We start from the raw sequence: 16,461 nt of genomic DNA, 5'->3' as shown, positions 1-16,461 counted from the left end.
TCAAACTTCAACATAGTCCATGCCTCCAGCAAGCAATTACTTCTCAATATCCAAGGATTTATACCCTCTGGATGAAGCAAAGTGTAGAATAAAGGGCTGTTTTTTACCAGACTATGGATGAGGACTATCAACAGCAACAGTAAAACAGGGAAGAAAACCACTGGCTGATAGCAGATGTTACACAGTCAAACTGACCAACCTTCTCATCCTGTTCAGTGAAGGCACCATTCTCTCCACATTTCTTGTTAATAGCCTGAACCACTCCAACAACCTGCAATATGTAGGAATAATAATAAAGCAAAAACAAAGTAATTCACTTAGAGCAGTTTTATATCATCAGAAACCGTTTCAGAACGGCATGTCATGATATAAATTTCAGGATGGACCAAAATGCAGACAGGAGCTGGGAGCATGGATTATGTAGAAAGTTTTAGTAAAAAATGAAAAAATAAAAAAACACAGGGAGACAGAGCAGACCAAAAACCACAAATCCAAGAAAAATGCCAGCAAGAGACACAGGAAAAAAAGGTAAAACAACAGGGCATACTGGGAGGAACCAGCATGGAGTGTGAGAAGAGAAGAGTTTAAAGACTTTGAGGCTGAATGCTGAACAAAAGACGTGGGGCATCATGTATAAAGGAGTGCAAAGCTTTCACACTAAAAATTGGTGTATGGAAATATTTTTGAAAAGTACAGTGCACAAAAAAATTCAGATGTATAAAAATGTGAACACACGTGGAAACACACCTTTCCTATACACATCCTAATGTGTGGGAAATGGAGCTCAGCTGTTGGTCCGGAAATACATACGTAAATTAGAATAAATACCCAGATGTCTGACACCACGTGAAGCAATAACCATGGAAACGGTGCCTTGCTTGTAGTATTTTAAGTAACTGTAATGATAATAATTGTATATTTTACTTAATATGTGCCAGCAGAGCACATAAGGTTACTGCACAAAAATAATAAATTTCAAAGAAAAAATTTCAATTAGAATTAAAAACAAATAAAGAGATCTAAATGGAGATGCTTGTTTGAACAGCAAAGAGTTCAGCTGGGATTTAAAGAAAGACAGTGTGCCAAAGCTCGACTGAAGCACTGTCTGACCTGGCAGCAGCCCCAGCTGCACCAGTAACCAACAGCTCCTTCTTTAAGTTCTGCACAGAACTCTAGGATGATCACTCAGGGGAGAATTTAAATGCTAATAAAAAATCCTAAATATTTCCCAGCATATCATTATAGTTTCTGATCAAACGCTCCCTCCGAGTCCTTCTATTAGCGATGTTCTCCATTAGAGTCACACATTTATGTGGCACACCTTTGCGCAGCTGCTAACAGTGTGATTGTCCACACACCTGGATCACCTTAAGAATGATCAAACCTGACCTGTTTGGAGTTAATCTGCTAATTTGACCCAGTTTTCTTTTTCAGTGTGAATGAAATTACCCTGCAGACAACATGCATTTCATGCACTTGGACCAACAGACCAATGCGCAGTTACATCTTTACAAAAACTGAAGAAATTTACTGCCAGTAATTTACATTTGAGTGAGGATTTCCTTTAATTTTTATTTTATTTATGTTGTGTGTGTGTTATGTTGTTGTCATTGGATAAATGTGGTTCAATTTCATCTTTTAAGTTTAAACAATAAAAGATTAAAATTATGAAAAAACATCAGGTTCTTGGTCTGAATGGAGTCAGGTTTCAGTGTATTTAGACCGATACACAGTTGCATCTTTATGTCAGTTTTGACGTTTGTAGTTTGTTATTGTCCACACTAAAAGTTTGTGTGGCTGGCGCACATTTTTATGGCAGGTAAAAATTTGCGTATATTTACACAAACCTTTATGCCATATTCATTTTTATACTTGCCGACTTGTGCATAAAATATGGTGCAGCAGATTTTTTGTGCATACACACACTTTATATATGATGATCCCCAAACTGATGAGCTAACGGTTTGCAGGTGTGAGGAGAAACAGCAGAAGGCAGGCACAGGGGAGAGAGTCAGGGGAGAGAAAATATGGCATGAGGGGGTGGGAGGGGCGTGGCAGAATACACAAGGCAAAAAGAAATTAATCTAACACTAAGGAGTAATTAGACAAAAAAATGAGTAGAAATACTAAGAAGGACTAAACTAAAATAAAACAGAAACAAGACTGATCTAAACAAAGAAAGACTAAGGAACACAGAATAATCAAACTAGAATTAAATGATCAAAACACCAAAACAACCCAAGACCTTGACACAGCAAGATTATGTTAAATGTGTCACACTGTAAAATATAAAATATATACTATCAGTGTAAAAATATACTGCCTTCTGAGCTGATTTTGTGGACTTGGAGAAGGCATTTGACCATGTCCCTCTGGGACCCAAACTGTTATACTAAGAACAAAATTAACTAATTAACAGGTTCAAATCTCTAGAACTTACCCAACTCGACTTTCACATAACCTGGAAACTGTTGAAAACACCAGTGAACAGTCCAGTACAGGGTTTCCCCCAGTGTATGATAGGCCTGGTGGCCCACCATGCTTTACTAGCCCCACCACCAGGGTAAGCTTTTCTTTTTTATGTTTTTAGGAAAATAATAGTAATTTTTTAAAAAACTTAAAAAATTACTTTTTTTAAAGCCAGATTGCAAGCGTCAGGAGGAACAGATTTATTCCTAAAAGATATGTTTATAGAAGAAAGGTTTATAAAGCCGGACCAATCGCACCTCTGCGCGTTGTCTCGTGCTAAAGCAGTTGGACGTCTTAAGTTTACCTCAGCGGGATCGTGCATGCCTCCTTTCACTCAAACTGGACTCAGGCTGACCTGTATGGATATTTACATCAATCCCCAGTGAGGAATTTTGTTTCTTTCCAGAGTTTTTGATCAAGGTAAGAGTTTAAACCCCACAGTGTTAGCTCTGGTGGCGCAGCTCTACGTGAACCGCAGGAACAACTTGTAGTTGTGCTTTCAGACATGCGTTGAGCGAAAATTCTTTGTCCACAAAGAATTTTGTGCGGCTTTTTCATGTCAACACGCTGCCCAGAGCCTGGCTCTGTCTGCGCTGATGAAGTCTGTGTTCCCGGTTGGTCGGTAACAAACCAGCGCTAACCTCGTCATGCAGGTTCAGCCAGGTGAGGAGCTTTCACGCTCTCCTCGTTAGTCATGCTTCACGCTGGTTTTATGTTATTTTATTATTGGTTTTAGTTTTATTTTTCTGGTTACATGATGCATATATCAAATGCTTTGTCCACTTAGTCAGTCAGAGTTAATGTGCACGGCCTCGCGGAGATCTGAAAAACTGGACCAACCAAAATAGTTTCTGTGTCCCCTTGTTAAAAACTCAGACAGAATGGAAGAGCTACTAAAGCCACATTAAATTGAATCTCCCGTTTGTTCTGCATCTCAGTGAGGTGCAGCAGATTTAATTCATGCAGGGCCGGTCCAAGGCTGTATGAGGCCTGTAGCAGAATTTGACTTAGGAGGCCCTCTTGTTGCTAAAAGCATCAGCATCTCTAACACCTCTGTGTTAGATTTAATCTGGGACAGGGGGAGTAGTTTAATTAGCCAACCTAAGAAGCAATAAATTTTAATTGCAGTTTACTAATTTGTATTGGTGAACAAACAGAGCTCAAACTCAAAGATTAAACTCACAGCATCAGATTGTTGCTATGGTAACAAAACAGTCTAACTATGAATATTGTTCCTTGAAGTTGTACAAAGTAAACTTGCCAGCTCCTTAAAATCTTACATTTAAATGTTAAACAATTTAAAATCTTTTAATTAATGTATTCTGACACCATTAAATCAAATTTAGCAGCATTGATAATCTCAATAAATAAATGTTACTTTTATGTATCTGTGGTTTGTGTTAAAATATTAGCATTTATGGGGCCCCTGAAGCCCTCGGGGGCCTCACGGAGCCGCTGACTTAATTTGGATTAAACAGAAGAGCAAATAATTGATATTCATTTTAATTGTATTTTTTTATTTGTTGTTTATAAGACTAGTTGTGGATTTAAATAGCATCTCACTGGCAATGTTTTCCCTTAACATATTACTCAGTAATATTTTTACATTTCCTTAATACTTAACATCTTTTAATACAAAAACATGGTGGACTGCCATTGGACCGCCTCGGTGCTTCGACCAAAGGACTTGGCAAGTTTTCTGGGGGAAACCCTGCAGTGTGAAGTCAGTATTATATCTGCATGTAGCAAAACATGCAAAGGTGCCCCTGCTCCAATCATTGGTCATTGGTAATTATAAAGAAGGAGAAGGACTACCTTCACACTATTCACCTTAAAATCCACACCTATGTTGCTGAAATTGTGGCGCATCTGATTTCTAGTTCATCAGCCACAGAAAGCATTGAACAGAGTGTGAAGATATGCCACCTCACCTCTCCTCTGTGGTTCTTGATGGGTAGACAAAGGATACTTTGGGTTTTGTAGCCTGTGATCAGGTCAACTTCTGCGTTGAATCTTGGGTCCTAGGGAGGCAGAAGTTCCACAAGTCATCTTGTTAGTATGAAGTGAGGTTACTTTGGTCTCAAACATAGTGTTCTTTCACAACATGGTATGTTGCAAAATATGACCAATTCTAAGCCCCGTACTTGATTGATAAGTCAAGTACGGGGCTTGTAAAGTTTTCATGTCCCTTGAACTACATTTGGGCATTTATCGTTTATCATTTATTGTGATAAATTTCTTTCTTATTTGTTGTTGTCACAATAAATTTCATATTATGTTTAGAACAAAACAAAACTGCCCATATTGTGAAGATTTTTATTGTCACAATTTTCTCAACTGTTATTTCAGTCAGAGTATCAAGAAATACAAAAATATGATTAATGCAGTTATTGTGCACAGCTTAGTGATATAAATCGCACTTCTTTATGTGACTGGTGTCCTAAAGAATCATATGGGAATGTTTTTCAAGAGCAGTATTTCTGTTTGTGGGGCTATTATTGCTATGTCAGCAATATAGTTACCTAAAAAGAAGTAGTGACTAGTTCTTATTGCCACTTTTAGTATCATCACAATAGTATCACAAAATATTGAGATAAAACTTTAACTCCATATCACTCGCCCCTACTCTGAACTCTTATGTGGATTTCATGTGACAAACCAACTGCAAGTAGCGTATATGGATGAAGTGAAAGGGAAAAAAGATGCATAGTTTACAATTAGTTTTTTTTGTAAATGAAGGTCTGAAAAGTCTGGAATTTATTTTCCCTCAGCATTGCTGGATTGCCAGCTAAAGATATTTTGGGATACATCTCTCAGCATAATATAGTTTGGTGAATATTGGTGAAGTTCATGTATTTTAAAGATCAGTGATTGGCAAGAAAACTGCAATAGTTGCACTCCTACTGTCATTTAATTTCAATATAACCCATCCATGTTAATAGCTCTAATGTGACAAAATGTTCAGATGGTATGAATATTTCTGCGTAGGAGTGTTCCTGGGTTAGAAATGGAACTGGTTCCATCTCCAACTCAAAGCACAGCTGCAGAGACCTCCTTTTGGCACCCCTGACTTAAACAAACTGCTCAGAAGTTGCAGAACGGAGGTTACACTTCAGCACAGCAGCAAATGAATGGACTGTTTGTTTAATTTTCTGACTTCTTATGTGCTGTGTGCAAACTTTAAATGTCAACAGACAGTAAGCAGAGCTTATACAAGAGCAGCAAACGGCTGAACAATGCATCAGCATCCGATCCAGACGTCACCTAGCCTCAACAAGCACTTCAGTGACCTACATTCACTGATACAGCTTCACTCCACCACAGAGTTTCAACCAAGCAGGCGAAAATGTAGTCCCACACAGACTCAAGTCAGGATGTACGCACTCTTCTTTATGAGGAAGGGAAAAAACTGTAAGGAAGCCTTCTCAAGTGCCAAAAGCACATCCACACAACTCTCAGCCAGTGACTGTTAAGAAGAAAAAAGGTTTGTGTACTTATTTGTTGGCTGATGGTAAGAAATGGCATGCATCACATTTATCAAAACATTACACTTCTGCTTGTATCTGATATATCCTCAACTACAAGCAGTGTTGTAGTCAAGACCACCTAACCCAAGACCAAGGCCAGAGTGCATCAAGACAGAGACAAGACCAAGACTTTTTGGGTCCAAAACAACCAGGCAGAGACCGAGTCAAGACCAAGGCCAGCTGCATGACAATAAAATGTGAAATATGACTAAAAACGGCTTCTAAAATTGAACTGAAAGATCCACATTATCATAAAAACACCTAGATATTAATGCTTAGAGCTAAAATAAATAATTATCAATTTAAGCTCTTGTTCTGTTTTGCTTCAATCTCTGTGCCACAAGCTGCAGAGGTATCATGTCGCCCCAAACAAGATAATGCCCTGGGTAGTTGCTCATATGGCCAATGTCAGAAACCACCACTGTCTGAATCATTGAACAGACCAATCATGACCATGCACTAACGGTAAACAACGCTCAACTATGAACACTGACCAAGTGGAAAAAAGCAAGAAGTAACCAAGCAAAAGGAGTGCACCATGACTGTCACTCTGTCTCCCGCTGTATGAATCCAGGTAGCGCACAGATGACAGGTGACGAAAATAATCAAAGCGCAATGAGCATGCGCTCTGTGTGATCTAACGTTCTTGTATTTTATTTATTCGATTACTAAATAAGTATATATATATATATATATATATATATATATATATATATATATATATATATATATATATATATATATATAGGCTATAATAAAATAACTACTGCAGTGTAGTCTACTGAGCATTACAAAAACAAAGAACAGTTCTCAGTGAGACTCCAGTCCTATCGTTAATAGTGAAGAACCGTTCAGAAGAATCGGCTCGTTCTTGGTCACAGCGTTGCCGCATGTGTGACACAGGAGTGAGTCAACACCTCCGCACAATAACCGCAGCAGGTGACAGCTTTTATCATCGGACATGCATGCAACAGGTTTGTCCCTGTACAGCTATCTTAGCCAACATCACTTCCACAGAGCTTACCTTTCTTTCAAAGTGACGATAAAAGTTGGACGTATCCCCCACTATCTCTGAAAGCGAAGCGCTGCTGAATTCACTTGTCATACGCTTTTATTACCGACGATTAGACAGACATCTTCTCCCACTCCGAGACAAACACTGCGCACTGTCTCAAAGTGCGGCGTTATATGGAGTTCCATTTGTGTCAAAAATAAGTAGAAGTCATATGTGTAGATGTTGTTGGTCTATGTTGTTGCTATGTGTCTTTGGAAGATGTCGATGGTCTTACTGCTTTATGGTTATGTTGATGTTGCATGTAGATGTTGCATATGTAGGTGACGCATATGTTAGACGTTGCATATGTCTATGTTGCATATGTTATGTCTCTAACTACGTTGTGGTTATTACTCACTGTCATCTTGTCAATTCATCTGCAGTAAAGCAGTGAACCCCTTGCCGATGTTTTTTGATGTAACTTCTTTGATTGGTCAATGTCGTTGGTCCATGCTGTTAGTTCATGTCGTTGGCCAGTGTTGCTGTTGCCTGTTCTTTTCACCATTAATAAGTTTTGAAGTAGGTCATATCTGATCAAAGTGTTTATATAAATTATTAGTGTTTTCAAAATGCTTACATTTCTATCTTGTATTTTCTTCAGGCATCTACCGCTCCCTCCCACTCCTTCCTCAAATGCTCAGAGGTTCACTTTGGGACTGTCAACAAATGTCCAAACCAAACACTTCTGACAAACAAATGAAATAAACGACACCGGTTGTACAGGGGCCTAACAGCCCTTATCAAAGGGCCTGGTACACTATACTCCCAAAGCACCCCCCACAGGGCTCCCAGAGAAACTATTGGCAGTGAACGCAGAGCGTCAACCAATCAGAGAGACTCCGCTATGTGACGTAGTGGTCTGTGAATGTTGGCCTGCCAGGTGATGCAGGCACCAGTGTGGGTCAGCACATTATCAAACTGGGCTCGGGTGAGACTAAGACAGCACTGATAGCAACCCTCGTCAGCGCCCAGCTACCTGTGAAACTCGAACACCTTTGAATTATCTGGTAAATTCAAACAGCGACATTCTGTTGCTTCCATTAAATAAAACCAAGACACTCGATATTTCATCCACCATTGTTAAAAGTAACAGGGTGAGCAAAAAAAGCAGGAGGCTTTTAATAATGTGCGTTATGCTGTTATCATCTTTTGCCATTGTTTGTTCAATAAAAACTGAACACGAAATGTTCACCAAAGACATCTGAACCTGAACCTTGGTCTATGTCGTTCATTACATAATATTTTGGTGCCAATCTCTCAATTTAATCTGCCATTGTACAAAGACACTGCCAACGGAAAAGGACTACAACGATTTTGATGCGTTTGACAAGCATCTACAGCAAAATGTGAAGCGTCTGACTTCAAAGTACACACGCATCCAACTTGAAGCATCGGACACTTTTTTCACATTCAGTCTGAATGCAGCGTAACAGCTTAACTTATAGGCAGCAGAAGTTATATTCCACAGTAACATGTCCTGGATGAGTAATTGATCAAATATGATTTAGTATTTCAAAATGATGACATCAAACACATAAAATATAAAGTTATATAAAAATCCTGGCATTTTAAAGACAAAAAAAATACAACAAATATCTGGACGTTGTGTGTTAATCCACTTCTTTTGCTTTTGCTGCTCCTCTTAGACTCTGTCTGGCTGTATGGTTAGAAGGTTTTCCAGATGTTGGAGTAGAGGATATGATTCTCTTTCTCTTGCTGCTCTTTGGTCTTGCGCATTATTAACAGCTGTGGTCATACTTGAACTTTTGAAATGATGATCAGCTGTTACAAAAACAACAAAAAAAACATTTTGTTGCCACAGATACGCATCAAAGCAACTGCCTGGAAGCAAAAATGTAACAGCATCTAAAACCACCTAAACCAGTAATGGGAGCTCTACTACATGTGGTCACTTTGGCCCCTAATCACATTAGGGAGGCCAGAACAAATATATCAAATGTTTTTTTTATTTATATAGCACATTTTCAGCAACAATGCAATACAAAGTGCTTTACAGGAATTAAAAGGAAATACAGACAAAATAACAAACCAAATGCAAAAGAAGAAAAAGCTAATAATGTTGATCCAAAGTAAATAAACTAGATGTAAAAAATCTAAGATTTATATTTGAGTCCTCATTGGGTTTCGACTCCTTTCAGATCTAATTCCATCCTGTGGGATGGATGGTCAGGCGAAACAAGAATGGATGGACAGACATATAGATAGACATATACTGTATATAGACAGACAATGGGTGGATGTTGAATGGTGGAATGGAAGGTCAGGCAATAGAAGGATGGATGGATAAATGGATGGATGTTGAATGGATGGACAAAAGATGGATAAATGGACAATGAATGGGCGGACCGACGGATGTATTTTGCAAATTGCTCTTTTTTCGTTAGTATCATTAGTCAGTCAGACAGAGAGAAAGACATACTGACAGAATAGAAAATTATGACACCACAAGGATGGATGGATAGTGCCATTGTAAATAGTTTTTTTTTTCAATTGGTAGCTGGAGAAATATGACCATGTAGATCACTTTACTAAAATGGCAGCAAATAAGTGTGTGTGTATTTTCGTGTATAGTAAGGATAAAGCCTTCAAATTAGCCCTAATTTCACTTTCATTGGTTTAGTCTCCTGTAAGCTGTGGTCAAGTCCTTTACTCTGTCATCAAGAACAACTAACTGACCCCAAAGCAAATCCAACTATTAGAACACAGACACAAACTCATAAACCATGGTAAAAATAACCACACATTACAAAAAAAAAAGCACTGACTTTACCTCATATGCATTCTTGATATTGAGCAGCTGCCCTGTGGAAGCTACATGCCCCACTATCCCCTTGTTCCACTCTAGTCGGATGCAGCTGGTGGATGATTCTTCCAATGTGGATCCTTCAGCAACATCAAACAGCCGGCTGACCAAAAACTTCCTGTTGGAGCTGTCTTCACCCACCTGGAAAAACAAGAACACAATCATTCAACCTGATTCCCAAAAGAAGTTTGTGGAGAGAGGGATGCTTCTGAAATGGGAGTCAGAGTTGTTTTATCGCAATAGAGCTTTGGAACGTGACGTCACTGCTCTAGGCGTAGGGATATGAGCGCCATCTTGTGAGGCCATAAACATAACCGAGAAAACGACTGTCTCACAGATATTTTGAATTTTTGAATCTAAGTTACTTAAAATTATTTAGCAATGGTTTGAACTTGCTGCATTATTGGATGTAATGTCTGATGACACGACCGAAACGGTAAAAAGATGGAAAACGGACTTTAGTTTCACTGTTTTTCTGCCTGTAAACAACATGAGGAGGCTAAGCTATCGGACAAAAAGGAGACGAATATCCCGGGTATCAGTGGTGAGATGTCCTGATATTACGTTCTCCAACATTCCAAGATACCTACAAGTTTGCTCCAGAAATGTCCATTCTGGTGAGTGTCTAAATTCGCTTTGTTGGTGTTGTGTCATAATGTTTTGCTATGATTTTGTCTGGGTGTACTCATGTTCAGTTACAGTTGAGTTCATTTAAGTGGGTCAACCTTGTTTAGGTCGGGCTTATATTTTTATGTAGCATAGTCCGAGTTTTGTCAGTGGACATCGAGGTTATTCCATTATTGTGAAGTAAACTATTTTTCTAGTGTTATCAAATGGAAACGCAGATTTCTGCTCAGGTCCTTCTTGAGATCTGGATTTCACTGGGGTTTTACCTGATTAAATAAAGTAATTTTTTTTTTTTTTAAATAATCTCTTTGTGCCAAATCTCATCACATGTGCATGTATCAGCTTCCCATAGCTGCCAGTTTTTCCCTGCTGAACCCAAGGAATTTCCTGCTGACTTTGATCCACCTGATCATAACGCCACAATCAGATCTTTATTTTTTAATAAACTTTTCTGAATTCTGCTTCCTTCTTCTAAGTGTGTTTGCATGTGGGTCAAAAAAGTACCAACAATCATGACAAACATGTGGGGTACCCCAAGGTTCTATCCTAGGACTCCTTTTATTCAATACCTATATGCTCCCAATAGCGCTGAACAAATGCTTAGAACAGATAAATATGTGGATCTGCCATAACTTTCTCCAGCTGAACAGAACAGAAACAAAACAGAAGTTCTTATTTTTGGATCTAAATGGGAAGGATCTAGAGTCAGCACACAGCTTCATTTATTCCAGTTAGAAACTAGAGATCAGGCCTGAAATCTAAGTATAATGATGGACTCAAAGCTGAACCTTAAGAGTCAGATAAAAACAGATACAAAGTCAGCCATCTGTTATCTGAAGAACATTTCCAGGATTGAAAGACAAATGTTTCTGCCAAATCAGTGTCTTCTCAGGTCTGCCACCCCCCCCCCCACCCAAAAAAAACCAATCCTCCAGCTGCAACTGATCCAGAACACTGCTGATGGCGTTCTCACTAATACCAGGAAGATAGAGTACATCACCCAGTTGTAACATCCTCTCACTGGCTCCCTGTAGCTCAGAGACTTTAAAACATTGTTAGTTTATAAATCACTTAGCGGTTTAGTACCACAATAAAGTAAAAACCTGACCTCAAGTTCCTGTGATTATGTAACCTTGTCCGTTACATATTAATGATCTTGATGATGGCACTCATCAAAATGTATTTTTATTGGTTTCTCAATTGTTGACTTTATGGTGTTTTCATGACTTTTTATTTTTGTTTGCAGGTGATGTACTACACAAATAAACTTGATTGATTGATTGACTTCTTCATTTTCATCTTTTAATGTACTTTTGACATTGTGTAAAATAAGCTTAAATATCAATGAAAAGTCTTAAATTAATCAGATTAATTGATTAGTTGTCCAATAATTGGTAAAGTAATTGAGTACTTAAGTAATCATAAATTTCTGCCCTATTTTATAAAGAAGTAGGACAAACCCCCACCCTTGACCCAGAGTAGGCCCTCCACTCTTTAACAGCTAAAGACCCTGGTCTTGAGTTGCCAGTGGGTATTAAAATAAAGCGGGCTGAACATATATGCACATTGTGTAAAAATCATGCAGAATTTTCCTTCTGCTTAACAATTAGCTACTCCTGTGGGTTGGTCGATCTTATAAAATTCTAATGGAATACTTTAAAACTTTAATGTGACAAAACAGGTTAGAAGGAAAATAATTTTTGACAGAATTGTAACATAGAAATAGTTACAGAGAGTGAAAATGCAACGAAATTTCGTTCTGTATTCACCCTGTGCATGCAAAATGACAATAAAGTCAGTCTAAGTCTAAGTCTAAGTCTAAATATTTGGAATGTCATGTTTTCACTTTGTTTCTTATTAATCAAGTCAACAAAAACAATGTAACCCAGAAAATGTTTAAACAAAGCATCTACACTAAACTCCAAACCATGAAAAGCAACACAAGAATATTGGGTTAAAGTAATAGGCTGTGTCTGAGTGAATAATATATTCTGAATCACACAACCCTGCCCAGTGTATTTTTAAACAAATTTTTCTCAAGTAATTCTTAGGAATCTTATGACTTTACTTAGATGAATATTGACATATGTATTTAAATAAACAAGCCTTTTCCTAAAAAGGTGTTGACTACACAACTAGAATGCTAAGTGTTGAAGTAAATGTTTTGAGTAAATTCCTTGGATGTGATTTTTCTTCAACAATTCCATGAAATGTTTCAGTACCAGTACAAGACGCAGCTGAAGTGAAACCTGGATTTTTGTTTGCAGAAGGTTGAAATTTGAGGTATTATCTTTACGTCATTATGCCCTTTTTCCAGAAATCAGAAAATATAATCCAGAACTTGTGAATTGTTAATTATGTAGGGACATGCTGTCCAGTTTGATCTCTGAAGTTTACATCGGTGTGGATTGCATAGCTTTATTAAATTCTGGGAAAAAGGGGCCTTGTTTAATTGATCAACCCTAAGCAATCAGTGATAATTGTAATTTGCTGAGATGTATTTGTGAACAAACAGAACTCAATCTTAAAGATTAAACTCACAGCATCAGACTGTACCTGTGGTAACAAAACAATCTATGAAGATTGTTCTTTGAATTTTTACAAAGTAAACTTGCCAGCTCCTTAAAATTTTAAATTTAAATATTAAACATTTATCATTTGAAATATTTTATTTTATCTTTGCTGAAACCACTAAATCAAATGCAACAGCATTTATCAATTTCTATATATGTGGTTTGTGTTAAAATGACAACATTTATAGCATTTTTGATTTGCTGTGTTTGTGGGTTTGAGTATTGTCGACAATGTTTGCCAGTAACATAAATACCCAGTAAAATTTTACATTTCCTGTCAGCTTAACATCTTTTAATACAAAAACACGGTGGACAGCCGGTGGACAGCCTTAGCAAGTTTTCTGGGGAAAACCGTGCTAAACATTCGTGGATAACATGCACTGCACAGTGAGAAATTTCAAAAACAGTAAGTTAGCAATGTTACATCCCAATGAAAAATATTACAATTTGTGCTATTGTGGCAATAAAATCATTGGATTTAAAACTTTTGAATTCATTCTGAATGTGGTTCCTGGTTTTGGGATTCACTTAAAAATAAGGCGTTAGAGTGAAATAAGCATGAGCTTGCATTAATCTATCTTTTTCTATATGTAGTTGATGGTAGAGCGACAGCTAAAGATTCCTACCAGAAAGAGTGAGTATCGGTCTGCAGTGATCAGCTCATTGATGTGTAGGAAGATCTTATGGCAGAGCGCTGTCACATCCAGATAACTTGATACTTCCTTTACTAGCTCCAGCAGCCTGGTGCAGCGGTCAACCTCCCTGCCACTCCCATCATCACCACCACCCTCTCCCATCACCGAACCACAGAGAGGGACGGGTTCCCGTTCCGAGTCACTCAGAAATGTGAGGGAACCCTCAGAGTCTTTGACCACAATGGGTCTTAGTGGGCGGTCAAACTCTGAAGCTGAGATTTTGCGAGTTGGGGTACCAGGAGCTGGGCTAGGTACAGTGGCAGGGGAGGGGCAGCAGTTGTCCAGGAGGGTGGTGGAGTTAGAAGAGGGGCAAAGATCTGAGGAGGACTGGTGGGTTCGCTGCTGGGAACAGTTTTCTTTAGGGACAGATGGCTGGATGGTATGAGCACGCTCAGCAAACCAGGCATTCACCATCTCCCTGTGGACACAGAAAAGAACATGTATTACTATGCAACCTATTTGGCTGGAACTCAAAGTAATTATAAGAACTGTACTCTGATAAAGGAGAATAACGGTCATGAGTTTACTTCGGTGAGTGGGAGGGTTGAGGAGTTCAGACATTAGACCTGAGCCAAGTCATAACTACTACTACTACTACTGCAATTAAAGGACTGACTAAGGGGCCTACAAGTTCCAATTATTTTAATATTTTGGCACATCCAACTGGAAGGAAATCAGAAGATCCAAAACTCACTGCAGAAATAATATCATCCTTTCATCCTGTGAAAGGCTCAAAAGTTCCATAGTGAGAGTCACAGTGTTATTGTAGAGATGCTAGTGCTTACCGTCTGCCCCTAGTGTCCCTTACAACTTCTAGGATAGATGGGTGGACTTTAGTATTCACATAGAGCAATCATGCTTATACAATACAGTGGATTCCCACCTGTTTTTGCGATTCAGTATTTGTGGAGTATTCTGTGGTACAAATTATTTGTGAAACATTTGACTGCAATTTTTCTTGTAGTCCACAGCTTAGGAAGCGGAAACATCTAGATGCAATACTACTTTACATGCTATTGGCTGGAGCTGAAAGAGAAGTCAATCCAGAGAACAACTTGAAAATAATCACCTTATTTAAGGTGATTAATTGTCTTAATCACATCAAATTAGTAGCCTGTATGTTGCTACTATTATTAAAATCAGCATATTATTTTTAGCTATTTTTTTTCTTTTTTACCATTGTTAATTTCAAGATCTGATTTATAGACACTATCAATAGTAAATGTCATTCATTTACAGGCATTTACCTTGCTCTTGATTTACAGGTCGATCTACGTTCCCACCCTCATCTAAGGTCATGACCTTTGGATCATGACCAAAAGAACGAGATCACAGATACAAGCGGCCGAAATGGTTTTCTCCATAGGGTGTCTGGGCTCTCCCTTAGAGATAGGGTGAGAAGTTCAGTCATCCGGGAGGGACTCAGAGTAGAGCCGCTGCTCCTTCACGTCGAGAGGAGCCAGTTGAGGTGGCTCAGGCATCTGGTCAGGATGCCGCCTGGACGCCTCTCTGGTGAGGTGTTCCGGGCACGTCCCACTGGGAGGAGGCCCAGGGAAGACCCAGGACACGCTGGAGGGACGATGTTTCTCGGCTGGCCTGGGAACGCCTTGGGATTCCCCCGGAAGAGCTGGAACAAGTGGCTGGGAGAGGAAAGTCTGGGACTGCTACCCCCACGACCCGACCCCAGATAAGTGGAAGAAAATGGATGGCTGGATACCTTGATTATTTAATCAAGGTAAATAATCAGGGTGATTATTTACCTTGATTATAAAGATAAATAATCATTATTTAAGGTCATTAATTGCCTTAATTGCAAGTTGATCTCTTCTTTACATCTCTGAAGAGTGGCAACATTGGGGCCTCAAACAATTTTCAAATGACCTGAAAACAAAGATTGCTCAATGTTATGATTTAGGGGAAGGATAAAAAAAAGTTATCTCAGAGATTTTAGCTGTCATTTTCCACTGTGATGAACATAGTAAGGAAATGGAGGACTACATGGGCATGTAGACTCCATGGGCTACATGTAGTCCTCCATGTAGCCCATGGAGGACTACATGGGCACAAGTGCTTAACAAGCACTTGTGGGCTTGTTAAGCCCACAAGTGGAAGGCCAAGGAAAATATCAGAGAAGAAGGATGGTGAGAACAGTCCAAGACAACCCACTGAAAACCTCCAAAAACCTACAACATCATCATTTTACAGATGATGTCACTGTGCATTATTTAACAATTGAGCACACTTTGCACAAGAAGCTATACATGAGATTGATGTGACACAAGCCTTTTCTGCACGCACAAGTTGCTTGAGGTATGGAAAAGCACATTTGGACAAGCCAGCTTCATTTTGGAATAAGATGAAGTGATCTAATGTTTAGTCTCAACAACGGACGTTATGCATGGCGGCCAAAGGTCATGCATAACGTCCTCATTCCAAGAAAAACACTTGTTGCCCACCGTAAAATTTGTTGGAGGCTCCATCATGCTTTGGGTTTGTGTGGACAATGCCAGTACTGGCAATCTCGTTAAAGTTGAGGGTTGCATGGATGCACTCAATATCAGCAGATTCTTAAGGATAATTTTGAAGAATCACTTGCAAAGTTGGAAATACACTGGGGAAGGATATTTTAACTAGACAATAATCCAAAATACAGCTCTCAAATCTGCTCAGGCATTCATGCAGAGTGTGATGG

General features: G+C 38.8%; 1 protein-coding gene across 5 annotated transcripts in view; it reads right to left on the bottom strand.

Moving 5' to 3' along the window:
- Positions 1 to 16,461, bottom strand: part of pde5ab (phosphodiesterase 5A, cGMP-specific, b) — a 126,494-nt gene that overhangs the window by 69,686 nt on the left and 40,347 nt on the right. For all 5 annotated transcript variants that reach the window (XM_028038300.1, XM_028038298.1, XM_028038301.1 and 2 more), the window contains exons 2-5: positions 13,701 to 14,187; positions 9,842 to 10,015; positions 4,401 to 4,490; positions 200 to 271 (exon numbers count right to left, since the gene is read on the bottom strand). In XM_028038300.1, the coding sequence (XP_027894101.1) occupies positions 200 to 271; positions 4,401 to 4,490; positions 9,842 to 10,015; positions 13,701 to 14,187 (823 nt within the window). The remainder of the gene's footprint in view (positions 1 to 199; positions 272 to 4,400; positions 4,491 to 9,841; positions 10,016 to 13,700; positions 14,188 to 16,461) is intronic.

Source organism: Xiphophorus couchianus, chromosome 14 (assembly GCF_001444195.1).
Source record: "Xiphophorus couchianus chromosome 14, X_couchianus-1.0, whole genome shotgun sequence".
Classification (NCBI taxonomy): domain Eukaryota; kingdom Metazoa; phylum Chordata; class Actinopteri; order Cyprinodontiformes; family Poeciliidae; genus Xiphophorus; species Xiphophorus couchianus.
Note: the sequence above shows the minus strand (reverse complement) of the source record. Positions and strands in the feature narration are given on the sequence as shown.